This window comes from Saprolegnia diclina (genome assembly GCF_000281045.1).
Source record: "Saprolegnia diclina VS20 unplaced genomic scaffold supercont1.52, whole genome shotgun sequence".
Classification (NCBI taxonomy): Eukaryota; Oomycota; class Saprolegniomycetes; order Saprolegniales; family Saprolegniaceae; genus Saprolegnia; species Saprolegnia diclina.
This window is the reverse complement of record NW_008246119.1, coordinates 35326-62048: the sequence shown is the minus strand read 5'-3', so window position 1 is coordinate 62048 and position 26723 is coordinate 35326. Positions and strand designations below refer to the sequence as shown.

Genomic DNA, 26723 nt, shown 5'->3' with positions numbered 1-26723 from the left:
GTTGCATCCTTCCGATGGCCCTCGCCATCGCCCTGTATTAACACCACCCGCCTTGCCCACTAAGCTATCCCTTTGTTTTCAGCGTTTCGACCAACACACACATTTGCACGGAACGACGGATGACGTTAGATAATGCCAAAGACGCCCTTGAGACGAATGACGAGCCGCCAGTCGTCCTTGGCGAGGTCCTCCTTGAAGTTTTCCTTGAGCGCGTCGATGGACGCGCGGCTCAGATGCGAGTAGAGCTTGGCCGTGTGGTCAAAGTGGCGGCCGTACGTCACGTTCGAGTCGGACTCGATACGCACCGCAACGCTCGCGCCCTTCTTGGCCGTCTCGGTCGGCTTGTTGTCCTTCTCGATCGAGCCAACGCGCCCGACGGAAACGAGGACGCCGCCGACGATCGCCACGAGCGGCGTGCCGACCTTGAGGATACCATCTTCAATGTCGACGCCGAGGATGATCGGGTCCTTCTTGTTGAAGACGCACGTCGGGATGATGCGCAAAATGACGGGGAAGACGGCGACGTCGGCAAACTGCTCGCGGCGAAGCGCCTTGATGTTGTCCATGTAGGCCGTAAACTGGTCGAAGAGATGGTAGATGATGTCGGCCGTGAAGATGCGCACGCCGAGCTCGTTGGCGAGCTCGTTGGCGTCGTTTTGGATCTTGACGTCAAAGGCGAGGATCGTCGCGTACTCCTTGTTGTGCTCGAGCTGCACGCTGGCACGGACAACGTCCTTCTTGTGGACCGGCCCAATGTTGACGCAAGCGACCGGAATCGGCGGGTCGCACGACCGGAGAAACTCGAGGAGGGCTTCGAGCGCACCGAGCGTCGACGCCTGCACCATGACACCGCGCTTGGTCGCGTTGACAGAGTCCATAATGTTGGAGAGGTCCGACATGACAGAGTCCTTGAGCTCCTCGACGTCGTCGTCGGGACCCACGACGTGGATCTGCGTACCAGCGACCGCCTTCTCGAGGCCTTGCGCGCAGATCTTGACACCCATCGCAGCCTTGATCGTCTGGTGGTGGATGTACTCGCCCTTGACGCGGATCTCCTTCATCGGGTGCGGCGTCAAAAGCGACCGGATCGTCGAGACGACCGGCCCCTCGAGCGTACACACGACAATGGTCTGGCCTTCGCTGAGCGAGCCGTTGACGAGAATCGTATCGATGGTCGTGCCGAGACCTTCAATGACCTTGACTTCGAGCACGGTACACTGGAGGATGTCGACAAAGGCAAGCGACTTGGCCATGCGCTCCTGCGTGAGCTTGGTGAGCATCATGAGCAGATCCGGGACGCCTTCGCCCGAGATTGCCGACGTCGGGATGAGCGACACGGTGCGGCCGAGGTCCTTGTTGCGCCAGTAGACCTCGGCGTTGAGGCCCTGCTCGGCAAACTCGACCATGATCTTCTTGGCGCGGTCTTCAAACTCGCGCACCACGTGTTCGTTCTGGAGCGCGAGCGCGTCGCGGATCGGCATGTCCGGGCACGTCTTCCACGAGTAGCAGCGATCAATCTTGTTGAGCGCGACGACAAACGGCGCGCGCTTGGCACGCAAGAGGCGGAGCGATTCCAGCGTCTGGGGTTCGAGGCCGTGCATGATATCGACGACCAGGATCGCAATGTCGCAGAGCGACGAGCCGCGCGAGCGGAGGTTCGTAAAACTCTCGTGGCCCGGCGTGTCGATGACGAGGAGACCCGGGAGCTTGTACTGAAGGTTGGTCACCTTCTGGAGCGCAGCCGTCTTTTGCTTGATGGCTTCGACCGGGAAGAAGGTCGCACCAATCTGCTGCGTGATACCACCGGCTTCAGCGTCCTGCACCTTGGTCTTGCGGATGTTGTCGAGAAGCTTCGTCTTGCCCGTATCGACGTGACCCATGATACAGCAAATTGGCGACCGAAGGTTGTCTTCCGAGATGGCGGCACGGGCCTCCTCCTCGCGCACGCGACGGCGTTCAGCAGCCTCGCGCTTCTTGCGGTCTTCTTCTTGCTTGGCCTTGGACCGGACGGTCTCGGCCTCGGCCGCGAGGGCCGCCTCGGCTTCCTGCTCGGCCTGGCGCTTGGCCAAGGCCAAGCCTTGCTGGAGGAGACGCTCCTTCTCCTTTTCCTTTTCGAGCTCGATGAGATCTTCGACTTCGTCTTCGGCGGCCGTTGTCGAAGTCTCTTCGACCTTTTGCTGGATCGTTGCAATGAGCGCCGAGTCATCCCACTCGTCGTCGTCCCACGCGTCCGGGGCCTCGGCCTCGGCCTTGTCCTCGTTGTCGCTGGCGTCCCAGGCATCCGGCACGTCCTCGGCGGCAGGCTTGACCTCCTCGACGACTTCTTCCTCCTTCTTGGGCTGCTTCTTGTTCTTCTTCGTGTTGGTGTACACGACGGGCTTCTTCTCTTCGTCGGCGACGATCGTGACCAGACCTTGCGCCTTCATGGCTTCCAAAGCCGCCTGCGCGCGCTGGGCCTTAAGCTTCTGCGCTTTTGTCATGTAGGTACCCTCGGCCTTGGCGGCTTCGACCTTGGCCTTCTTGGCCAGACGCTTGCGCTCGGCGGCCTCTTCCTTCTTGCGGATGGCTTCGAGGCGCGCGGCTTCAGCTTCCCGCTCGAGGCGGTCCTCTTCCTCCTGGATCGCCTTGAGGCGATCCTGTTCGGCCTTGAGAGCCGCTTGGCGTTCCAAGAGCGCCTTGGCAGCGGCCGAGAGCGGCTTCTTGGGGCCCGCCGGGGCAGGCGCAGCCGCAGCAGCAGGCGCCTCGTCCTTGGCATCGTCACCCTTCTTCTTGCCCTTCTTCTTCTTTTTCTTGTCCGCAGCCGCGCTGGCCGAGATACCCAAGCTGGCCAAATGGGCAGCCACTGCGTCGTCGACGGCAGGCTCGGCCTCGGTCGTGGGCTCGGCCGGCGCCGGCGTCGCTTCCACGGGCGCAGGCGCAGGCGTCGCGAACTCGTTGAGGATGTCCCAGTCGTCATCGCCAGAGACGGCCTTCTTGGCGGGCGCGGGCTTCTTCCCCTTCTTCGGTGGCATGGCGGCGAGCTTATCCAGTGGGAGCGAAAGGGCCAATGACACGAGGATGGGCCACCAATTGGCCTCCTCCAATCAACACCCGCCGATTGCCCGCAAAAATACCGTGTTTCTATTGTCCTCCGGATACTGGTCGTATCCGGTCAAATAGACCGTCTTGTTTACGGTAAATATACCGTATCCGGGACCGTCTATTTGTGCGTTTGAAGCCATTTACCGTAAATTTCAACCCAAGCCCTTCGGTGGTCGCACACCTCGCGACACTCGACGGCAGTCGATGCATCGACCGGCACTAGTGTAGCGACTCGATAGCAGGTACTAAATACTCTTGTGGGCAAGCCCCATTCGTTTATTCTCTTCAAGGCATTCTCCCACGTGAATACTTGCATAGCATTTGGTGGTTGCTGAGTTATCTCATGCTGGCAATGACGTCCCTCGAATCATAATTCACTATTTTGTCGTGGAGGCCATGACAAAAGAGCGAATTCCATGTCGTTTGCACACGCAATGTGGTGTGATTTTAGCGAATTGTATATTTAGCGCTTCGTAACCAAATCCCGGCCCTAACCACTCGTAACCGATCTATAAATAGCGTCGCGAGAAAGGCGGCCCCTCAGGACAAGAACGGTTGGCGCAACAACATGAAGCAGCTACTGGTGCGGCTCGGCCTTTGGCGCCCTCCCGGTGCTAAGGACGGCCGGCCATCGCACCTCAGTGCTATCTTCCGCGGCGAGAGCCTCGCCCGTGTCGTGCCGCGTCTCCGTCGGACAGCCGAGAACCTCGGGAGCTTCCAGCTGCGGCGCGGGTCGCTTTCGTGGGAGATCCGTCACAAGAAGACGATCACGATCGAGCCCGACTCGTTCTATCTGGCGTGCTGGAACGTTCTCCTGCTCGTCTTTTGCTTGTACAATGCACTCGTGATCCCACTCCTCTTGTGCTTTGAGCACACGATCTGCGAGGTACCAACGCTTGTCTACTTGCTCAACCTCGCCGAAGTCTTCTTCTTTCTCGACATTGGCGTCCAAATGCACACGGGCTACTACCTCCTCGGCGACATGGTGCGCAACCCGACAATGACACGGCGCAAGTACCTCTGGTCGACGAGCTTTCCGCTCGACCTCCTCACGCTCGTACCGCTCTATATGATCGTACCGCACGCACCGTCGTGCGGGCTCTTGTACCTCAACAAGCTCCTTCGTCTTCGGCGCGTGAACGCCTATACGCTGGACTTTGACAAGGTGTTTGCGCGTCACTTCAAATTCTGCAAGATCGTCAAAGTCGTCTTTGTGTCGTATGCGTTTTGCCACCTGACCGCGTGCATTTACGCGTCGTTTGGGTTCAATACGAGCAACACCAACCCGTGGTTGCTCACATACCACCTCGAGCACGAAGACGTGGTGACGCAGTACTTTGGCGCGCTCTTTTGGTACGCTTTTTCTCATCAACTGCACATGCATATGACGACCATTGTGGGCGTTTAGGTCGATTGGCATCGTCTCCAAGTGCCTCGAAGGCGTAGCCCCTCGCACATTGTGGCAGTCGGTCTTTATGGTCGTCGTCATGGTCAGCGGCTTTCTTCTCTTCGTCTACATTTGCGGCACTCTCTTTATGCTCTCGAAATGCGACGCCGATACGCTCGAAAAGTTTGACGCAAAAATCAACCAGCTCCGCTACGTGCTCTCGTTCCACCACGTGCCGCATGAAATCCAAGAGTGCGCGGTCGAATTCCTCGAGGTAGACGACCGACGAACCACGTTAAGAAGCAAACGACACGTGTAGAATGGGTTCAAGAGCGGCGAAAGCAACGACAAGAGCAACATGAGGCTCCTCTGTCCGTCGATCGCCAAAGACGTCAAGTTTACGCTTCTCAAAGGCATGGTGGCCGGCGTGCCTTTCTTTCGCTGCTGCAACGCGGCGTTTGTGCGCGCGCTCATCGACCTCATGGACACGCATTCGCTGCCGACCAACTACGTCGTGTGCCAAAAAGGCGACCAAGGCGAAGACATGTACTTTGTTCAAGCCGGCGTCCTCGCCGTGACCATCAACGACGTCAAAGTATGTACTCCATCTATCCAAATATCTATCCATCTATCGATCGATCGCACCGATGCTCAACTCAAGCGTAGGTGCGCGAGCTGCGAAAAGGGGGCTTTTTCGGTGAGCTTTCACTCTTTACCAACCAAGTGCGCACCGCCAATGGTATGTTCTCGATATGTTGATACTTTTGAGGCGAAACCGATGGTTAGTGACAACCGCGACGTTTTGCATTTTGCACATGTTGTCGCGCACGCATGTGCAGCGCGTCCTCCGCGCGTACCCTGAATTCGAGGGTCAAATTCTCGACTGCGTCGGAAAGCTCTTGCAGGAAATGGACCTTCACAACAACGAAGTGATTCGGCGCAAAGGCTCGATCGTCGAAAGCAACGACACAGTTCAACGAGCCAAAGCGTATGGCAACTACGTGCATCAGCTTGAAAGACCCGGCGACAAGCGCTTTAGCCGGCGCTTTGTCGATCTCTTGCCAGCGTCCGGGAAGCCAGCGAGTAGTGCAAACCCGCCGCGTAGTACCGCGAGTCATGCAAAGAGCAACAAGAGCTCGGTGCGTCGCACCAAGTGTGGTATGTCATACTGACGCGTTCGTGTCTAGTCCAAGGCATCGTCGACCGCGTCACGCACCTCGACGACGCTGACGTTTACTCGACCGCTCTTTGTCGTACCGCGCTGGCACAAGCTTCTTTTGAGGCAGGCGCTGGACCGCAAGGCGCGCTACCGCCTTCCGTGGCTACTCGCAGTCATGGTATGTTCACCAATCCTTGTCGATAAGATGGCTCATAGGGATGCTGCGATTAGGGTGCGACGCTCTACAACCTCTTTATGGTGCCGTTTGTCAACACATTTGTCATCATGGGCTACCCAAATTGGATGCAAGTGTGCAATACGGTCGCGGACGTAATCTTGTGGCTCGATATTTACGGCAAACTCAACTTGTCGTACGTGGTCGAGGCCGAGTCGATCTTTGACACGGTCAAGTGCGCCACGCACTATGTTCGCACGTCGTTTTGGTGGGACGTTGTGTGTGCATTGCCGCTTTGGATTCTATACCCGCCATGGCACCTAGTCTGGCGGTTCACGCGCCTCCTTCGGTAGCGATATCTTCTATCGTTTGATCCGTATCCCATCTCTGCGGTTAGGGCTTTGCATCTCACGGACGAGCTCGAAGAAGTGGCTTTGTTCGTGCGCATTGCGAGCAAAGGACGCATTCTCATTCTCGGCGTCATGCTCTTCTTCTGCTACCACCTCGCGGGGTGCGCGGCGCAAGCGTACACGTTTCTCGCGGGGTACGGCCACCTCCAAAACGGATGGCTACCGCCCGACGAGCTCAATTTGCACCTCAACCACGACAAGACGGGTTACGTCGATCATGATAATGTCACGTATGCGCTCGACGACCCGCACGTGAGTCATGTCAAGCTCATCTTGTATTTGCGCGCGTTCTACTATGGCGCCGTGTGCATCACGAATCTGGGGTTACCCTTTGAGCCCGAGGTGTTTGGCGAGTTCATTTTGGCCTGTGTTCTCATGCTCATTGGCATGCTCTTGATCTCCATCATCATTGACGAAGTTCAGAAGCGCGTGACCGCGTCGGCCGTTGAGCAAATGGAATTTCTTGCGACCCGATCTCGGATCCAGCTCTTTTTGCAAAAGCAAAAGGCACCGACAGGCTTGCACCGGCGGGTCTCGGCGTTCCTCGACTTTTGGTGGAGCGCGCACCGCGGCGCCAACATTAACGAGCTGGTCGCGGAGCTGCCCAACACGATCAAGCGCGAAATCCTCTCGTTCATCTGTGCATCTGCAATCGACACCATCGCGCGCATGGAGCACGTCAGCGAGTCCTTCCCGCAACTCGCAGCGATTTTTCTCGACAACTTGACCATTCACTTGTATGGCCAGGGCGAAATGGTGTATCGGTGTGGGGACTACGCCGACGCCGCCTACGTGCTTCTCGAAGGCCACGTTGCAATTCTCACACCGTTCCTGGACGACGCGCCGCGTGGGCTTCAGTCGGGTACGCGTCGTGACATGTCTCGGGGTAGTCATAGCGCGTGGTTGTAGGTGAATTTTTCGGACTCTCGAGTTTGGATTTGGACAAAGACAACATTGTCCACGCGGACGAAGCCAAAGCCATGACGACGTGTGTCGTCGCCCTCGTGACGCGCCAGACGTTGCTCTCGCTGCAAGAAACGTTTCCGACATTTGCGGCCAACATTTTGGCCCGGAGTGCCAAAGCCGCCAGCCGCAACAAGCCGGGGGTTCTCGAGCCGTCCGATCGCTCGTCCAAGGAGCCAACCAACACCGTCGCGAAGCCATGGATGCTCAACCCCGACTCGAATTTCTCCATCTTTTGGGAGACGCTTCTCTTCTTTGGCATGGTGTACGAGTGCATTGGCGTCCCCTTTTACATGGCGTTTGGCTTTGCGGACGCGTCGGTCCGCGAGTCCGACTCGATCTCGATTGTGCTCGAGCTTTGCTTTTTGGCCGACATTTTTCTCAAGATGCGGACCGGGTTTTCCAACTATGGCAACAAGGTACACCTCTCTTTTTGTAGGTTTCAATTTATCACTGTGTGTTGGAATAGGTTATGGACCCGGTCACAGTGCGCAAGCGCTACCTCCGCTCGATGAGCTTTGCCATTGACGTCCTTGCTGTGATCCCGCTCAATTTAGCCAATGTTTGGACGGGAAGTTTGCGGTCCGAGGCATGGAACGTCAACAAACTTTTGCGGCTCTTTAAACTCTCGGCGCAAATTCAACATTTGGAGCGGCAGTACTACACGATCAACATCCAGATCCGTATCTTCAAGCTCGTCTTCTACATCTACTTGCTTGCGCACTTTATCGGATGCACGTGGTACAACTTTGGCAACAACGCGTCGACGCTTCTCGGGTTTACCACGACCAAGCAGTTTGGCAAGGACCCGTGGCTCCCCAATGTCGACATGGACCCGGCCAACCCCAACATGACGCTCCTCCTCAAGTACACCAAGGCGCATTACTGGGGCCTTGGCATGCTCTCGGGGTACCACCCTGGTGCATACCCTGTGACAGCTATCGAATACGTCTTCACGGTATGTGCTCTTGTGTCTATTTCAATGTACAATCCTGGTAAATGTTTAGATTTTCGTCCAAACGCTCGGTGTCTTTTTGCTTGCGTACGTTGTGGGGAATCTGCTCGATATTGTCCAAATTCTCGATGGCAACAACCGGGCATTCTACAGCAACCTCAACTACGTCCGCAAGTTTATCAAGTACTTTCCGTTCTCGCCCGAGATGGAGCTCAAGATTGCGCACTTTTACTTTTACCGCCTCTTTCACTCGATCCACGAAGAGCACATTTTGGCCCAATGCCTGCCACCGTCGCTCGTCGCCGACATTCGGCTCTATCTACTCACGCCGATGCTCAACAAGGTGCCGTTCTTCCAAGACGAACATGCGGACTCGAACGTCACGCGTGTGCTCGTGAGCCAAATGACGCAGCTGCTCGTGACGCGCGGGGAGCTCGTGTGCCGCCAAAACGAAGTCGGTGTCGAGATGTACTTTGTCTTCTCGGGGTGCCTCGACGTGTTCGTGATGCTCGACGGCCTCGAGCCCGTGAGCAGCATCAAGGACAACTTGATCAACAAAGGCACCAAGGTCAACGAGATCCATGCCGGCGCCTTCTTTGGCGAAAAGTCCCTCTTCTCCTACATGCCGCGAAATGCGACCATTGAAGCGCGAACGTTCTGCACGCTTTACAAGCTCTCGCGGAAGCACTTGGAGTCTGTCTTTGCACAGCAGCCCGAGTGGAAGGCCAAGGTCATGGCCATTGTGAGTGAAATTTACGCCGAGCAAGAGCTCAAGATGCGCGAGGACCAAGCGAGGGCCTTGGCCAAAGTCGAGACGGCGCCGCGCATGCTTCATCGCCCGCTCGACGCGTCCAAGTCGATGCTGCTCTTGCGCGCATCCAAAGATGAGATCATCCGAACGGTCTCGTTGTCGCGGCAACTGCTGGCGAAGCTCGTGCACATCGAAGTGCAGTCGCCCATCTACACCCGGTACTTGACCGTGCTCTGCTTCTCGCTCTTGTACATCGCTTTGAGCATCCCGTACGCGCTCACGTTTGGCAACGAAGGCCTCTCGACTGGCACGTTTATTGTCTACATGGTACGATCTGTCACGATGGCTCATCACAATTGATGACGTGATGGCTAGGTACTCAACGTGCTGACGGACGCAGTGTTTGCCTACGACATTTGGTTCAAGCAGCACATTGTCGAAACGGTCGCGTCACGCGAGTTCAGCGAAGAGACGAGGGAGCACAAGACGACGCAGTGGCTCGACGTGTTTGCGATTCTCCCCTTGGACTATATCATGGGGCCGTTCTTCGAGTTTTCTGCGCTTTTTCGGCTCAACCGCTTTCTCAAGTTGCGGCAGCTTACCCACACCATCAACGAAGTGCAGCGGTTCAGCATGTCGTACGAGATGAACCGACTCAAGCTCCTTGGGCTCTACTACTGCATGTGCAGCTACTGGTTGGCGTGCGCGTACTTTGGTACTACTTTTGTCGACGGATTCGGTCCAGCGTGGAGCTCCTCGCTGCCCGTGGCCTACTTTGCGGTACCGTGGCATGACATGCCATATGCTATCATGTTACGTGGCGTGACATACCCCTAGATTGATCCCGATGCAACGACGGAGAAGGTCTTTTTCCGTCTTTTCCGATGTCTGTACTTTGCGATGACGCTCAACACGGGTACTGGTCTCGTGAACGAACCCAAAGACCAGATGCTCCAGTTCACGTTCCTCTTCCTCATGGCCGTGTTTGGCGTCTTTATCATGGGTTACGTCATTGGCGAGGCGTCGACGCTGTGCATTTACCTCATCCAGAACGAAGTCGAGTTCAAGATCAACCAAATGAACGTCATGGAGTTTCTCGCGCGGAAGCGCATTGCTCGGTCCATCGAAAACAGGGTCCGCGTCTTTCTCTCGTACTGGTGGTCGTCCCAGAGCGGCGTCATGTACCAGAGCATTCTGGAGCAGCTACCGCCACGCATCCGGTCGCAAGCCAACATTCAGATCGGCCACGTGGCCATCGCTCGCTTCTCGACGCGGTATTTACGGCCTCTTTGCGCCGACACCGTCGGCATTGAAGCGCTCGTGTGCAGCATGGCCCACCGGCTCGTCTTTGAGGGGTACCCTCCCGGTGAATCGGTCATTGTTCAAGGCAACATTGGTCAAACCATGTACTTTGTTGCAAAAGGCAACCTCATTTCGGCGTCGACCACACCCAACTTTGCCCCGATACGGTACCCGAGCATTGTGAAGATGTAACCAACTCTGTCATTCACTCTAGCTATGTGGACGGGCAGTTTTTCGGCGAAGAAGGCTTCATGTCGGCTAGCTTTTGCACCTATTCCGTCGTGGCGCTCCGCGCCTGCGACCTCCTCGCGCTCTCGGCGGCCGACTTTACCGCTGCCTTGCAAGAGTCCCCGTGGTACTTTGCCCGAATCTGGATCTGTCATACTAACTTGTGCGTTAGGTTTGCGGAAAGTGCCGTCGTTGCGCGCATGGTCGTGGCGTCGCTGGCAGAGCCCGATGCCTATCCGTCGATTCCCCCCACGACCGACTTGTCCGAGCTTATCTACTACTTGATTCGTGACCGCGGCGATGTACAATACTACCGCAGCCTCTCGGTGCTCGAGTGCGGTGCCGCGTTTACGCCATTTCTGGCGCTCTTTGAGGACCAAGGCGACGGCGCGGCGGGCAAGCCAACGGTACCAGGCAAGGACGAATTCATTCTATGCCAGCACTGTGAAGACCACTCAGCGACGCTCTACTGCAAGTTCTGTCTCCAAGGTCTTTGCAGCCAGTGCACGCGGGAAATCCACGAAAACACCCACTTTGCCTTTCACATGGACTCGATCTCGCGCATTCGCAAGCCACGGACCAAGAGTCTCAACAGGGTCGCCAATACCGTCGCGATTTGTGCCAAAAGGCTCCGCTCGATGTCCAGGTCGGTGCGCCCGGCGCCCGAGCCCGGAGCACCTCCGGACATCACTGATTTGTTTTCTGCTGCCGACGAGCTAGCGCCGATCTTGTCGAAGGACGCAAGCGTGCCAGTGATGAACATCACGCACGCGATGTTGGCGCAGTCAGCTGAAGAAGGCGACGAGAAGCAAGAGGCGGCGCGGGCCGTGAAGCGCGCCCGCTCGTCCTTGCAGCGACTGCAAGCGCGCTTGAGCCAGATGCAACCGAATGGCAGCGTGATTGTACCGTCTACGACAGACAACCATTGGTCACCGGGGCCGTCCATTCGCAGTAACACCATGCTGACCATGCTGCAGGAGGCCGCTCGCACCGCTACGGAGCGAATCGCGGCGGAAAACCTCTTTGATGCCCTTCACGGCGATGCAGCGACCGCGCCAAGTCGGGGACCGTCGACCAAGAGCTTGCCTTCCCATGATGTGCTCACGGAAGAATCGTAACGTGGCTCCACTATTTTCCATATTTTCGTAATGAATTGATTGAAACAATTGCGCTGGGTTTGGCGCATCGGACGATGGATCATGCAAGCTTCTGACGACAACACGGACGAGCGGCTCGTCACTGCTAGTCTTGTATACTAGTATGTATAATACACACCAAGAGTACACACTCATCCTGGACGCCCATCTTTCAAAGTTATCATTTCAAGCCATGTCGCCTCGAACTATGTCCGACTTCGGCTTCGTTCGGTCGGGGCATTATCGAAATCACGTCCGAACGTGTTAAAAATGCGAAAATGGGAATTGGGTTTGCAGGGCAACCAAACCACGTTCGGTTCGCCAACAATTATTCTCCCACCCTCCCATTCGGCGCTTGCTTGCCACGCAAGACCAATCCTCGTGCAAGATCCCTGTTTACCTTTGACGAGTACGAGAGCCTCGGCCGAGACAGCCTCGCGCTCCCGCTTCACGCGCCTCTTCTTGACCATGTAGTGGGGCTTATGTGCCGATCCAAGTCGACGGAGGCGGTATGCTTGGAACACCACTCGAGCATAGGCGACTCTACCATAGCGAGCTGCCTCAATCCTCCCCAACCATATTGCCACGTCACGGAGACTTTTTGGCCAATCAGATACCAGGGAATTTTAACCGGTCATCTGGCCGTCAAATTCCGATTACATTCAATTCTTGAATACAGTGCATGCAATGGCGTTATGAGAGCTGTTATGAGTGTATATAAAAAAATCCTCGTCCTTGTATTCGTTTCGCGCCACGTCGTCGAAAATAGACAGGCGGCCGCTCAAACGAAAACGGTCTTCGTGGGTTTCGAGCGCGGGGTAAGCGCCAAGGAGACACTCGCCGTCGTTGCGTTCATTCATGCTGGCTGGGAACAAGCGAGACAGCGTCGATGGCACCAAGCTGCGCCTCCAAGCCACCGCGCACAGCGAAGGCCCCAAAAAATCCGAGATGGAACACTCGCAGGCGTCGTACCGAGACCGCGCGTCACGGGGCTCGTTTAGCAAAGCGACACACGATGCGCTCGCGCGGCTCTCGACCACAAAGATCGATACGACGACGCTCCGCGACCGCACTCGCCGCGCCACGATGGAAGCCAAAGATTGGATCTTTGCGCGGTCCAGCGCCATTGTGCGTCCAAACCGTCTCGGACAGCCTGCCTCGACGACGCAACTCCCGCGCAAGCGCGTCTCGATCGTCGCTCTTGTCGGGTCCACCTTTGGTGTCGACGCGCTCGGTGATTTTAAGCTCAAGCTCAACCGTGGCACGCAATCGTGGGTGCTCGCGCGCGCCAAAAGCCGCACGATCGATCCAAACGGCCATGGCATTTCGATCTGGCGCATTTTTCTGTTGGTCTTCATCCTCTATGACGTCCTCGTCGTGCCGCTCATGCTCTGTGACGCAATGATCAACGACAGTGTGTGTGCGACGGCTTTTGGCGTCTACGCCGGCGAAATCTTCTTTTTTGCCGACGTTGTTGTCAACCTGCACGTCGGGTTTTACAAAGATGGCGACTTGATCCGGCTACCAGCGCTCACGCGACGCCGGTACCTTCGCTCGCGCCGGTTTGCAATCGACGTATTGGCCATGCTACCGCTCTTCGCCATACCCGTGACGCCGTCCTTCTGCGGCCTCGTGCACTGCAACAAGCTCGTGCGCGCCGTGTACATTACACCGTACACGGTCGAGTTTGACAAGGTACACTCACGTGCATTGTTCGAGGAGGCCGAGACTGCCGATGGTAGGTGTTTGCACGGCGCTTCATTTTTTGCAAGATTGTCAAGGTTATCGTCGTCACCTACATGTGTGGCCACTACGTCGCGTGCGTCTACCTCATGTTTGGCTTCTCGGACGGCTCCGAGGCCGGCGCATGGCGACTCCATCACCCTCTGGCCCATGCGTCTTTTGCGGCGCAGTATTTTGACGCGCTTTTTTGGTATGCTTTTGTGTCATCGATGTGTCACTTTTGTGTCAGTGGCTCACGACGTGCGCAGGTCGATTGGCATCATTTCAAAAAGCGTCGAAGGCCAAGTGCCTCGGACGGCGCTCGAGTCGCTTTTTATGCTCTTTGTCATGTTTGGCGGGTTCCTCCTCTTTGTCTACATTTGCGGCACGCTCTTTATGATGTCCAAGTGCGACATGGCGCGTCAAGAGATTTTGGACGCCAAAGTCAACCAACTGCGCCAAGTGCTCTCGTACCACAAGGTGCCAAAAGATATTCAAGACCGCGCGGTCGAGTACATTGAAGTATCGCATTCGGAGCGCCTTTGGACACGAGATCATGGCTCTTTGGAATAGCACGAGTTCAAGAGCGGCGACACAAACGACAAGAGCAACATGAAACTGCTCTGTCCGTCGATCGCCAAGGACGTCAAGTTCACCATGCTCAAAGACATGGTGGCCAATGTCCCGTTCTTTCGGCGCTGCAACAACAACTTTTTGCGTGCGCTCATCGACCTCACCGAGACCGAAGCGATGCCGGCGAACTTTCCAGTCGTCACCCAAGGCGACGTCGGCGACAACATGTACTTTGTCCAATCGGGTGTCCTTATCATTACGCTCAACCACATCAAGGTGCACGATCGTCTCTAGATGAACTTGCACTTAATCCTTTTCTAGATCAAGGAGCTACGCAAGGGCAATTCGTTTGGCGAGCTCTCACTCTTCACTAACCGGACGCGGTCCGCGAGCGGTGCGGTGTCTCTTTTTTGTCGAAAACTCATGATCGGGGTAGTGACAACGACGACCTTTTGCATTTTGCACAAGCTCGCGCGGTTGCATGTGCACCAAGTGCTCACCGCATACCCCGAGTTTGAAGACAGCATTTTGGACTGCGTCACGCAGCTCATCCAAGCCTTTGACGGCGAAAACAATCAGATCATCGACCGCAAGCGCCGAGCGTCGCTACGCCATACCCTCGAGAAGGCCGAAGAAGTCGCGGAGAAGGCTATATTGCCGACCGAAGCGGTCAAAGCCACCATTATCCAAGAGCCCCGAGCGGTCAGCAGCATCAAGCGCTACCGAACGACTTTCTTTCAGTCCAAGGCGACGGTCGTTCCCGATGCGGTACGAGATCGTTCCAAGAGCTTGCCCGTGTCGCCACCCGAGCCACCAGTTGTCAGCATCAAGGTCGAGGCGCCGCCACGCTGGGCTCGCATTCTGCTGTCGACACCGATCACTCGCCGCTCCAAATACCGGCTCGTATGGCTCTTGCTCATCCAGGTTCTTAAATCGTTCTCGACAATGATGTAGGAACAATATCTTCTACTCAATCTAGGCGGCCATGTGGTACAATCTTGTGACGGTGACGCTGCTCAACACGTTTCGCTCGATCGGATATCCAACCGCGGCCCTCGCTCTCAACACGATCGCGGACATTGTGTACATTGTCGACATTTACGCTCAGCTCAACCTCTCGTATATCGTCGAGGCCGAGCAGATCATGGACCCGACCAAGTGCGCGCGGCATTATTTGCAACGAGCGTTCTACCTCGACGTCTTTGGCGCGCTGCCGTGGTGGCTGCTTATGCCGTCCCAGCATCTCGTGTGGCGCATGCTGCGACTGCTGCGGTGCCGCCACATTGAGCACGAGTTTACCGAAGTCGCCGTGCTCATTCGCATTACGAGTCGGCGGCGCATTGCGATCTTAGGGTTTGGTCTCTTCATCTCGTACCACCTTGCGGCTTGTATTGCGCAGACGTACATCTTGCTGGCGCCCCACGACCCAAGTCACGAGAGCGAGCTCCTCCATCCGCCCGAGCTGCAGCTGCCCTGGAACAATGACCACACGGCGTACATCAATGTCACGACGCTCGAGGAGATTGCGATCGACGACCCGGCCGTGCCCGAGATCCTCGCGCGACAATATTTGCGCGTCCTCTACTATGGCGCCGTCTGCGTCACGAACCTTGGGCTACCACTCGAGCCGGAAACCCTCGGCGAGTCGATCCTGGGCTTCATCTTGATGCTGATGGGCATGCTCCTCATCTCCGCGCTCATTGACGAAGTGCAAAAACGTGTGACGGCGTCCGCGCTCGAGCAAATGGAGTTTCTTTCGCAGCGGTCGCGGATCGAGCATTTCCTCAAGTCCCAGAACGTGCCGAATGGGATCCACCGCCGCGCGTCGGCCTACTTGGATTTCTGGTGGAGTGTCCATCGTGGTGCCGACGTCAACGAGCTCCTCGGGGAGTTGCCGAACAACCTGCAGCGCGACATTTACTCGTTCATTTGCCGCCCGTTCTTGGACGTTATCGCGCGCCTCGACAAGATCAAGGAGGCGTTCCCGCGCGTCTCGGCCATTTTTCTAGACAGTGTACACATCCAGCTGTTTGGTCAAGGCGAGCTCATCTACCGCAAGCACGACCAAGCCGAGTGCCTCTATATGGTGCTCGACGGCCGCGTCACGGTGGCGTCGTCGGTGCGGTCGTCGACCGGGGCAAATACGCGCTACCTCGGGCCAGGCGACCCGTTTGGTTTGTCGGCACTCGAGATTGATAACGACAACGCCGCGCACATCGACTGTGCGTTTGCGCAGTCTTCGTGCGCTGTCGTCGCCGTCTCACGCGAGACGCTCTCTGCGATGCGGCAAGTCTACCTCCCGTTTTGCGTCAAGTTTCTCGAGCGCGTCCAGAAAGGCCAGTCGAGCCGCGGCTGGAACCTGGCCCGAAAGCACTTGGCCGACGTCGTGCGCCCGGTCAAAGTGCAGCCCGTCGCGATCGATCCGGAAGGCACCTTTGCGGTCGCGTGGGAAATCGCCATGTTCACAGCCATCGTCTTTGAGTGCATCACGGTGCCCTTCTTCCTGGCGTTTGGCTACGAAATGCGTGCGGCACTCGGGTTTGAAGGCATGGACATCGCGCTTGAAGTCGGTTTTTTCGCCGACTTGTTGCTCCAGTTTCGTATCGGGTACTGGGAATTTGGCAACAAGGTACACAATTTTTCATGGACTGTGACGCATATGATGGCGTAGGTCATGGACCTCCCGAGTATCCGCGCGCAGTATCTCTTCTCGAGTGCATTTTGGGTCGATGTCTTTGCGCTTCTTCCGCTGTATTTGGTCAACTATGGCAGCGCGCCCTACCTCGAGCTGTGGCACGTCAACAAGCTCCTTCGCGTGACGCGGATTCCGGGCTTGCTCACACACCTTGAGCGCCACTTTTACCGCCAAGCGATCACGATGCGCATTTTGCGTATCGTGTTTTACACGTATTTTCTGTCGCATTTTGTCGGGTGCGCGTGGTACAGCTTTGGAAGTAACTCGGCGCTACCGACGGGCGATTCCGGCTTTGGCGACAACATTTGGCTGCCCAGCGCCAAGTACGACTTGTCCAAGAATGACACGACAATGTCGACGGCACTTGCGTACGCGCACTGCTACCACTGGGGCGTTGGCATGCTCTTTGGCTTTCAGCCCGGCGAGCACCCGATCACGCCGTTTGAGAATGTGTTTACGGTATTCCATTTGCAAATGCGTGCGAATTGTGAGATTTGATGTGTAGATTTTCGTCCAAACGCTCGGTGTGTTTTTGCTCTCGTATATTGTCGGGAATTTGCTCGACATTGCGGCCGTCATGGACGGCAACAACCGCATCTTTTACAGCAACCTCAACTATGTTCGGAAGCTCATCGCATATTTTGAGTTCTCCAACGAAGTCGAAGCGCGCGTCCAGCACTTTTACTTTTACCGCCTCTTTCACTCGATCCACGAAGAACACGTCTTGGCGAAATGCCTTCCGCCGACGCTCGTCGCCGACGTCCGGCTCTTCTTGCTGACGCCGATGCTCAACAAGGTGCCGTTTTTCCAAGAAGAGCACGCGAGCTCGAGCATTACGCGCGTGCTCGTGAGCCAAATGAGCCAAATTCTTGTCACGCGCGGCGAAGTCGTGTGCCGCCAAAACGAAATTGGCATGGAAATGTTCTTTGTCTTTGCGGGCTGCCTCGAGATTTACGTCGCCAAAGACATTCAGGACGCGTTTGAGACGAACGCTATGGGTATTTACACGTTTGCCGCGATTGCAAAAGGGACCAAAATCACTGAAATCCACGGCGGCAGCTTCTTTGGCGAAAAGTCGCTCTTCTCCAACCAGCCGCGGAATGCGTCCATCGAAGCCAAGACATTTTGTACGCTCTTTCGACTCTCGCGGACGCACTTGGAGTCGGTCTTTGCGCAGTACCCCGAGTGGAAGGCCAAGGTCATGCAGATTGTCAAGCTACTCTACAAGGAGCAGGACAAGCAAGTGCGCGATAAGACCGGGGGGCAGACCCAAGCCAGCACCCGCGAGACTGCAAATTCACGCCGCTTATCGCACGCAATTAGTCACAAGGTTATCCCGACGCTCGAATCCAAGCGGTCCGAGAAGCTACGGCGGCCGTCGGCGTCCTTCAAGACTGTCCTTGACGTGGTTCGGGGCCGCGTCGAATTGGGGCGTCCGCTGACGTGGCGCGAGCAGATCACGTTGCTCCTGCACATTCAGGTCCAGACGCCGATTTACCGACGGTTTATGAAGCTTCTCTGCGCCTCAATCTTGTACAACGCCTTGTGCATTCCGTTTCTTCTCACATTTGGCTATCACGGGATTTCCCCCGAGGCATTCGCGCTTGTCACGGTACTATATTTTCCCTCGTGTTTTATGCCAGAATGTCTTATTTCATCGATGCTCGCGTAGCTTCTCAACGTGGTCACGGACCTCGTGTTTGTCTATGATATTTGGTTCAAGCGGCACATTGTCGAGACTACGTCAACCCGCGAGTTTTACGAAGGCGATATTTTTCCAAAGGGCGGCCTCGTCCTCGATATACTCGCGGTGATTCCGTTCGACTACCTGCTTGGCGCACTCTTTGGGTGGTCGGCCCTCCTCCGCTTCAACCGGCTCATCAAAGGCCGTCAGTTCAACCTCGTGATGCGCGAAATCAACCGGTTCAGCATGACGTACGAAATCAACCGGCTCGCGCTCCTCGGGCTATACTACTTTCTTTGCGTCTACTGGACAGCGTGTGCGTACTTTGGCTTGACGATTGTCGACGGCTTTGCAGAGTCATGGGAAGCCTTTTTGCCGAGCCATGAATTTGACGTAGGATTTAGTTGTCTTGATATTTGAGGTTGATGTTTTGGATAGACGCATGGCGATACCAACGTCGAGCACATGATCCTGCGGGTCCTTCGAAGCTTGTACCTCTCGGCATCCATGTACACGGGGGCCGGCCTCGTGCACGAGCCGTCGACGCTCTTGCAGTACGCGTTTCTCGATGTTGTCTCGGTCTTTGGCGTCTTTGTGCTCTCGTATATCATTGGCGAAGCTTCGTCACTTTCGATTTACCTCATTCAGAACGAAGTCGAGTTCAAGATCAACCAAATGAACGTGATCGAGTTTGTCCGCCACAAGCGCATGGACGCCGCGATGGAAGCCCGCGTCCACTCGTATTTAACGTACTGGTGGTCGTCGCAGAAAGGCGTCCAGTACCAGAACATTCTCGAGCAGCTCCCGACGCGTATTCGGTGCCAGGCCGTGATCCAGATCACGCGCCTCAGCCTCTCGCGCTTTGCGATGAAGTACTTTCGTCCGCTCTGCCAAGACGTTGGCAACATTGAGCTCGTCATCTACAGCATTGCGCAGCGGCTCGTCTTTGAGGGGTACCCCGTCGGCGAGTCGGTGATCGTTCAAGGCAACATTGGCAAGACCATGTACTTTGTCTCGAAAGGCACGCTCATTTCAGCGTCGACTGAACAAGGATTTCTCCCGTCGCGGTACACCACCACCAACGATAAGGACAATGGCCATTCATGTCGCCCATTGCATAGATTTGCCGACGGTCAGTATTTTGGCGAAGAAGGCTTCCTCGGCGCGTCAGTGTGCCAGTACTCGGTCGTGACACTTCGGTCCTGCGATCTTCTCTCGCTCTCGGCCACGGACTTTGTCGCAGCGCTCTACGAACACCCTCTGTACGTTGGCGAAGTGCGTGATTGGTCTCACATGCCGTAGGTTTGTCGAGTGTGCCACCGTTGCGCGAAGCATTGCCCATCGCCTTACTGCTGTCGCCATCGCCACGACTCAGTCGACCGACTTCGATGAGATGGTGTGGAGTGCGCTGCAGTCACCCAGCACGCCATTACTTTACCTCAAGTTTGACTCGATGGAGACCGCGGTGCGCGGATTCGACCACTTTGTCAAGCTCTTTTTGAGCCACAATGCAGTCGAAGCCCTTGGCTCCAAGTGGCAAAAGCCCATGATGTGCAAGCGCTGCGAGAGTGACGTGGCCGTCTTCTACTGTGCCGAGTGCGTGCAAACCATGTGCGCCGAGTGCTCGATCAAGGTCCATGGTACGCCAGAGTACGCGGCGCACCTCAAGACAATCACGGACGTGAGTTTCTACAAGAAGCCCGCGCCCGTGAGCACGGCTCGTCGCATGACGTTGAACTTTTATGCGCCAAAGTAATCACGTACTAATGCAGAATATATCCACGTGGTGTCTAGTCGATGGAATACAGTTGTGATCTGGAACGTACAGGAGATGGAAACAAGACGTGTCCAAGTCCAGGACACAGTGCGTCGCCGTTGTAGTAGCAAGGATAGCAGATGCGGCATTTTGGGATGCGCCCACCGACGGTTATATATTTTTGGATCAAACTCAAGAACGATGGCGCTGGTGTGCGGTCTCTCTGCGTCCGCCAAGGCGCTCTCACGAGTGCTGGAGCGGGAAGCACGGAAACAAAGCATTCGACTGCGATGCCCACGACCGATGGCACTGACACCGGCAGCAGTGGTATCCAAGATGCAGCCTGAACGCGCCCCCATGGATCCCCCCGTCGCCCCCCCAAATGGGTCGCAGACCTTGAACAGTACGTAGTACTTGATTGACCATGGACTGCCACGTCTGACGGAATTTGCTCCTGTACTCTAGTGGCAGCGGCAGTCACATATCGCCAACGCATTTGGCTCCTGCTCTACGAACCATCGTCGTCGCGACTTGTGAGTGTTTTATGTGGACAGCAGCACCACATCTGTGATTTAGGCCTATTACACATCGATACTCTTGCTGAGCGCGGTCTTTGTTGGCACCCTCATCTTCATCCTGCAGACCGAACCCTCTCTGACGTGGCTAGCACCACAGCTCTCGATTCTCGAGGTACGCGTTTGCCTAAACGAATTCCCGCAACGAGTATCATCTACAGCGCTGCTGTGTCTTTCTGTTCACGGCCGAGCTCGCGCTGCGGTCTGCTTGTGCTCCCAACTTTTGGCACTTTACCTGTGGTACACGCGCCTCTATGGTTGCAGTCGATTGGAGGCCAACTTATCGGCTAGATGTCTTCAACTGGGTTGACTTGATGTCGATCGTGCCGTTCTACCTCGAACTGTCTCTCAACACGGTACACCTGCGATATGACAACATCGTTGATGGGATTTTGGTAGAAAAACACGTCGTCGGTTGGCGCGATTCGCGTCATGCGGCTTCTCCGCGTTGCCCGCGTGCTCAAGCTGTCTCGGTACACGACGTCGCTCCAAACGTTTAGCAAAGTACGTTCTTAGTCTTCTTCTCTACGGCTTCGGTAGTCGACTCTAGGCCATGTCGCGAAGTGCCCAGCCGCTCTTTATGCTGCTCTTCCTCGTCGCCGTCACGATGGTGCGTCCGTAGGGCGTGCCCAGGTGTCTTCTTCAACACCGTAGGTGGTCTTTTCAAGCGCCATGTACTTTGCAGAGTACACGGAGAGTGGCTGCCGCCTCTCACTCTACTCCCCCATGTGCTCGCCGAGCCAAGTGCCACCACCCCCGTCACCGTGCTGCGACCCCAACCCGTTTTACAGGTAAAATGGAAGCTATTGTTTTCTTAGTTTACGGAATATTAGCATTGCGGCGTCGTTTTGGTGGTGCATCGTGTCGATGACCACTGTCGGGTACGGGGACAATGTGCCAGTGACGCCGGTCGGCAAATTGATTGCGTCCATCACCATGATGTCCGGCCTCATCATTCTCGCGCTGCCCATCAGTGTCATTGGCTCCAACTTCCAGCACGTCGTGAAAGAGTCGGCGGCGCTTCTTGCTACGAGGGGGAAGACCGAAGTTGGGATTGGCTCGGACGCTGTGCACAAGTTGTCCTATTCCGGATGCGTTGTATACACGAGTACTTATGAACGGCGTAGAGACGAGATTCGTCGCATGCTTCAGAGCTTTCACGTTCTCGACGACGCGGTCGAAGTGGACCCGAATGAGATCGTCGGCTTGTACGATACCCGCGCGAGCGGTGTCCTCGACGTCGAAGGGCTGGTACAAGCGCACACATCTTGGTTTCGACGTCAAACACGGAGCTGTAGAAGCGCCTCAAGGAAGACCTCGGCGAAATTCATGGAACTCTAGCCGTCCACGCTGTGCAAATTACTTGCAGCGGCGAGGCGCGGGCGCGGCGGCTCACGCAAGCTGGGTCGCTCGCCAACCTGGAGGGCCCCACCGACGATACGATATCCGCTATCGAAGAAGTCGTTGAGACGCGGCTGCTCGAGTCAGAAGTGCGCCTCGAAGCCAAGCTCGACCGCGTCCTTGCGCTGCTTTCTGCACTCGAGCAGAAACTAGAGCGACTTGACGCATGAGATGTAAATCGCACCTACAGTATATGGTTTGAGTGTATGTCGTATCAAGGGTATAACTTTTGCTTGGTTGTAAGCTTAGGGCATGACCTTTATACTATCCATTAAATGGTGGGTGCATGGTTACAAAAGCCGGGGTTTCACGACCGGTTCTAACTTTACTTCAGGTCAGAGTGCTTCTGCATGCCGACGTGGTCAGGCGTTGGACCTGCGTCCATCGAAACGACGCGGATCACGGCGCTCTCCGACTCGGCGCTGCTCTTATCCCGCGTGCTGGAGCGAGAGACGCGAAAGCAGAGCGTCATCAAGCGCGTGCGGCAACCCGCAGGGCGGCGCCCCGCCCAATCCACGCTCTTGCGCAAGGACTCCTCGTCTCGCGGCTGGAACCTTCTCCGCAAGGTGTCGATCTCAAAAACGATCACTGACGCGCGCCGCGGGTCTGGCCACGGTCTGCCCTACATTCGCGTCGAGTCCCGTATGTGCTACTTGTTGCAAGTTTGCGTCAGCGCTGCTGTCTGTAGGCATTGCGGGCGTGCGACGCAGGATTTGGACCATGTTCAACGACCCCATGTCCTCGCTTTTGGTGGCTCGCAATTTAGCACCGTTCATCCTTGTCTGACATGACAGGACGTGTAGGGTCGGTACATTTCATTTGTGCTGCTGTGCGCAGTCTTTGCCGGCAGCCTCATTTTTGTCCTTCAAACCGAGCCGTCGCTGAGCACGTTTGCCGAGCAGCTCACGACCGCCGAGGTAGTGCAAGCGACATTTCCTCATGATGGATTCGAGATACGTAGCATGTGTGCATTTACCTCTTCTCGGTCGAGTTTGTCGTCCGCGTGGCGTGTGCCCCCCATTACGTGTCGTTTTTTCTGGGTACGCGTGTTGGCCCACTTTTTGTTGGGACATCGAATGACGTAGATATTTTCAACTGGATTGACCTCGTGTCCGTCATGCCTTTTTATCTGGAGCTCATGCTCAACATGGTCTGTCTGGACGAGCGACACTGTTGTCCATATATGCATTTGCATAGAAAAGCGCCTCGTCGGTCGGTGTCATTCGCATCATGCGCTTGCTGCGCGTTGCGCGCATCCTCAAACTCTCGCGGTATACGTCGTCGATTCAAACATTCATGCGCGTACGAGATATCGACGCTGTTTGTGGACGCCTTGTCATGCTCCCTCTAGGCCATCACGCTCAGTGCCAAGCCCCTCTTTATGCTCCTCTTCTTGATGGCGATCGCCATGGTACCCTATGCCAAAACGACACGCGCACAAGACATGAGCGCTCCATGTAGATGGTTTTTTCAAGCGCCATGTACTTTGCAGAGTACACTGAGAGCGGGTGTCGATTGGCGCAGTACTCCAAGGTTTGTTCCCTCAACCAAGTGCCGTTGCCCCCGGATCCGTGCTGCGACCCCAACCCGTTTTACAGGTAGAATATGGAAGCTATCGGCCTCCAATGGCATGGTAACTTAGCATTGCGGCGGCGTTTTGGTGGTGCATTGTGTCGATGACCACGGTCGGCTACGGCGACGACGTGCCTGTGACGCCCCTCGGGAAGCTCATTGCATCGTTCACGATGATGTCGGGCATGCTCATCCTCGCCTTACCGATCAGCGTCATTGGCTCCAATTTTCAGCAAGTCATGAAGGAGGCACTTCAGTCGACGATGAAGACCAACATGGCGCTGGTCACGGGCAAAGAGGTCTTACGGCGGTGCGCACGTGGTATGACATATCATTTTGTATCCATATGGATGTAGGGACGAGATCAAGGAGATCTTACGCAGCTACAACATTGTCGGCGAGCACATTAATATCAACCCGGACGAACTCATTGCGCTGTACGACGTCAACCACACGGGCACTTTGGAAGACAACGAGCTGGTACGTGGAAATACTGGTACCTCTCGGAAAGCTGAAAAATAATGTGTAGCGACGCTTTCAACATGACCTGGAAGAGCTGCACAAGACGATGGAAATGCATCAAATGCACATTGCACCGACGCTACACGACAAGTCGCGACGGTTCACGCAAGCTGCGACGCTCTCACGCCTGCAACAGGCAACGGACGAGAAGGACGAGCACATGGACATGCTCGACGAACTCATCGAGATGCGACTTCTCGAGTCCGAAGTGCGCATTGAAGCGCAGCTCAACAAGATTGTCAACCTCCTCGCGGGGCTCGAGAAGCGCGTCGAGCTGCTTCAAATGTCCTAGTTGTGTCATCCTTTCTGGTCAATCTAACTTACAAGCACGTCGTCGGACGCAAATCATGTCGACCCTCCCAAGATCTACTCTCCAACTTGAGAGTTGGGCAAGGGATACCGCGAGAGTACAATTCAGCGGTGACGCTTATGTACAGTACCCCTAATCCATGGCTTGGTTCATATTGGAGAAGGTGGATGAGTTAATTACGACGGTTTTTAACGCCCGACCATTCGTCGAACGAGCGAAATGGAGCCGAGAATGAGCCATGCGCGGACACTACCGACGACGGCTTTGGCGCTATCGCGGGTCCTCGAGCGTGGACAGCGCAAGCTGGAGATCATGGATCGGTACATCCCACTTCATGCAGCTCGCATACAGCCTGCTATGAGCCCTACGCGCAAGAAGCCGTCAACATACCACCAAGTCACTCTCCAAGATCGATATCCGTCCATGCGTCTCCTCGCCAAGCACCGTACGTTTGTTGAGTCCCGTTCTGAGAAAGAAGCATGCGATGTAGACAACGAGCGTCCGTGGCGCGTGCGCCTTTGGCTCGTCTTGCAAGACCCGTCGTCTTCACCGCTGGTACTGTGGAGCTCGCTGCCGCGTTGACGCTCATGGAGCCCAGGCGCGGGTCGTCTCAACGGTGCTCATCGTCGCGGTGATTCTGGCCACCTCTGTCTTTGTGCTGCAAACCGAGCCGTCGTTGGAGCCATACGCATCGACCTTGTCCCTTCTCGAGGTAGTACTCTGGTTCCGTCCTACCCTCCTACAGCACGCGCACTAGACCTGTTGTGTCACTCTCTTTACATTCGATGTGGTCGTGCGCTTCTTTTGCGTGCCACACCTCGGCGAATTTGCCCGCGGTACCACGATTCGTGTCTGCACCTCGTCGTGTACTGCAACAGAGTGGCTGCGGTAGACGTGTTCAACTGGATTGATGTCGCGTCGGTCGCGCCCTTTTACCTCGAGATCTTTCTCGCGTCGGTGCGTCGGTCGCACTTCTAAGCGTGGGACGACCTTCCTTGGTAGCGGCACATTGCGTCACTCTCGGCGCTTCGGGCGCTCCGGCTCTTTCGCGTTGCGCGCATCTTCAAGCTCTCGCGCTACACGAGCTCGATTCAAATGTTCCTTTACGTACGCTCGTTGTCCCTGCTTTTGGTTTGAAATGCATGGAACCAGGCGATTCGAGAAAGCTCGCAAGCGCTCTACATCCTCTTGTTTCTCATGTCGATTACGATGGTACGTTCGCTATGGACATGCACGCGTACGACGTGGCGCGAGAGAGTGTTTCTTAGCTCGTCTTTTCAAGTGCCCTTTTCTACGCCGAGACGGTCACCGACGCGGGTTGCATTCCCGCCATGCACAGCTTCATGTGCTCGCCGCTCCGAGTGCCCGCGCCACCCTCGCCGTGCTGTCTTCCGTCCCCGTTCTATAGGTTGGCGACATGTGCAAACATAAGCTTCTGATGCTATCGTAGTGTGGGGAGCGCACTCTGGTGGTGCATGACCACGATGACCACTGTCGGGTTTGGCGACGACGTACCTGCGACGCCGCCTGGACGCGCGATTGCCTCCGTGTCGCTTCTCGCCGGCATCCTCGTCCTGTCGCTGCCGACGAGCGTCATTGGCAGCAACTTTCAGCGCCTCTTTCGCGCGGCCCAAAGCCAAGCCAGCGAAGAGCGCTGGATCGTGCAGCGCACGCAGCGGGAGCGCCCGCAGACTCAACTGTACGCTACCGATCAAGAATGAGACTAGAGTGGTGACGTAGGGAGCGCATGCGGTCGGATCTCATGGATTTCGGCTGGAGCCGTCCGGGACGCCACGCCATGGAGTACAGAGACTTGCTCTCGATATACGACGCGGACGGGAAGGACCACTTGTCCAGCAGTGAAATGGTAGATGGGGCGTGAAATGATGTGATAGTTGCATGCTATGTGTAGGACACATTTCGACACGACTTAGAGCTTCTCGAAGAAATCCACTTGGTCGAGCATACACATCGAATGACGACGCGTCGATCGGACAAAAAAGGGGACCGGACGCCACGCTTGGATGCGCGCCGCGATCAATATCTGGCGACGGCCGATGAGACTATTCAGTATCGGTTGCTCGAGTCCGAAGCGGTTCTCGAAGGCAAGCTTCGGCACATCGTTCAGCGCATAGCCGCACTCGATCAGAAGCTGCGCCTTCTCAATGAAGACAATGACTAAGTTCGGTTGGCCAATAATGGGCTTAAGAGCATCTCCACCGGTTCCCGGTATCCTAACATGGCTCTGACTTTTTGCCGGGTGATGTCGCCCTGTATGATGTATACTGACACAATCTTAAATTCTGTCTGTTTATATATGCACTGTTCTATGGGATCAGCCGAAGGCGATTATCTGAGTATTAACT

General features: G+C 56.0%; 6 protein-coding genes across 6 annotated transcripts; 5 read left to right on the top strand and 1 right to left on the bottom strand.

Annotated features, from left to right (window-relative positions):
• Nucleotide 1: 1 nt before the first annotated feature.
• Nucleotides 2-3095, bottom strand: SDRG_12714 (translation initiation factor 5B). The gene has a single exon (XM_008618796.1). The coding sequence runs from the start codon at nucleotides 3009-3011 to the stop codon at nucleotides 126-128; it is 2886 nt and encodes a 961-aa protein (XP_008617018.1). The 5' UTR covers nucleotides 3012-3095; the 3' UTR covers nucleotides 2-125.
• A 543-nt stretch (nucleotides 3096-3638) lies between these two features.
• SDRG_12713 (hypothetical protein) lies at nucleotides 3639-11529 on the top strand (the record flags this gene model as incomplete). The annotated part of the gene is made up of 15 exons (XM_008618795.1): nucleotides 3639-4434; nucleotides 4490-4742; nucleotides 4788-5063; nucleotides 5135-5207; nucleotides 5255-5607; nucleotides 5656-5805; nucleotides 5859-6151; nucleotides 6200-7074; nucleotides 7122-7594; nucleotides 7645-8133; nucleotides 8183-9208; nucleotides 9257-9661; nucleotides 9719-10350; nucleotides 10398-10538; nucleotides 10584-11529. Exons 1-15 carry the CDS (start codon nucleotides 3650-3652, stop codon nucleotides 11527-11529), a joined length of 7170 nt encoding a protein of 2389 aa, XP_008617017.1. The 5' UTR covers nucleotides 3639-3649.
• Nucleotides 11530-12322: 793 nt separating this feature from the next.
• On the top strand, nucleotides 12323-20015 carry SDRG_12712 (hypothetical protein). Its single transcript, XM_008618794.1, has 13 exons — nucleotides 12323-13242; nucleotides 13290-13480; nucleotides 13539-13791; nucleotides 13843-14118; nucleotides 14164-14236; nucleotides 14279-14766; nucleotides 14822-16471; nucleotides 16514-16996; nucleotides 17043-18149; nucleotides 18210-18614; nucleotides 18660-19288; nucleotides 19343-19483; nucleotides 19524-20015. Exons 1-13 carry the CDS (start codon nucleotides 12406-12408, stop codon nucleotides 19975-19977), a joined length of 6987 nt encoding a protein of 2328 aa, XP_008617016.1. The 5' UTR covers nucleotides 12323-12405; the 3' UTR covers nucleotides 19978-20015.
• Nucleotides 20016-20213: 198 nt separating this feature from the next.
• SDRG_12711 (hypothetical protein) lies at nucleotides 20214-22167 on the top strand. The gene is made up of 11 exons (XM_008618793.1): nucleotides 20214-20380; nucleotides 20443-20510; nucleotides 20554-20667; nucleotides 20714-20792; nucleotides 20844-20908; nucleotides 20952-21056; nucleotides 21103-21162; nucleotides 21207-21343; nucleotides 21386-21628; nucleotides 21680-21803; nucleotides 21851-22167. Exons 1-11 carry the CDS (start codon nucleotides 20281-20283, stop codon nucleotides 22121-22123), a joined length of 1368 nt encoding a protein of 455 aa, XP_008617015.1. The 5' UTR covers nucleotides 20214-20280; the 3' UTR covers nucleotides 22124-22167.
• A 98-nt stretch (nucleotides 22168-22265) lies between these two features.
• On the top strand, nucleotides 22266-24385 carry SDRG_12710 (hypothetical protein). The gene is made up of 11 exons (XM_008618792.1): nucleotides 22266-22595; nucleotides 22642-22703; nucleotides 22757-22870; nucleotides 22915-22993; nucleotides 23039-23103; nucleotides 23151-23255; nucleotides 23305-23364; nucleotides 23415-23551; nucleotides 23596-23835; nucleotides 23882-24005; nucleotides 24055-24385. Exons 1-11 carry the CDS (start codon nucleotides 22304-22306, stop codon nucleotides 24337-24339), a joined length of 1563 nt encoding a protein of 520 aa, XP_008617014.1. The 5' UTR covers nucleotides 22266-22303; the 3' UTR covers nucleotides 24340-24385.
• A 164-nt stretch (nucleotides 24386-24549) lies between these two features.
• On the top strand, nucleotides 24550-26648 carry SDRG_12709 (hypothetical protein). The gene is made up of 11 exons (XM_008618791.1): nucleotides 24550-24802; nucleotides 24848-24912; nucleotides 24956-25069; nucleotides 25115-25193; nucleotides 25250-25314; nucleotides 25360-25464; nucleotides 25510-25569; nucleotides 25626-25765; nucleotides 25808-26056; nucleotides 26098-26224; nucleotides 26270-26648. Exons 1-11 carry the CDS (start codon nucleotides 24577-24579, stop codon nucleotides 26537-26539), a joined length of 1500 nt encoding a protein of 499 aa, XP_008617013.1. The 5' UTR covers nucleotides 24550-24576; the 3' UTR covers nucleotides 26540-26648.
• The last annotated feature ends 75 nt before the right edge of the window (nucleotides 26649-26723 follow it).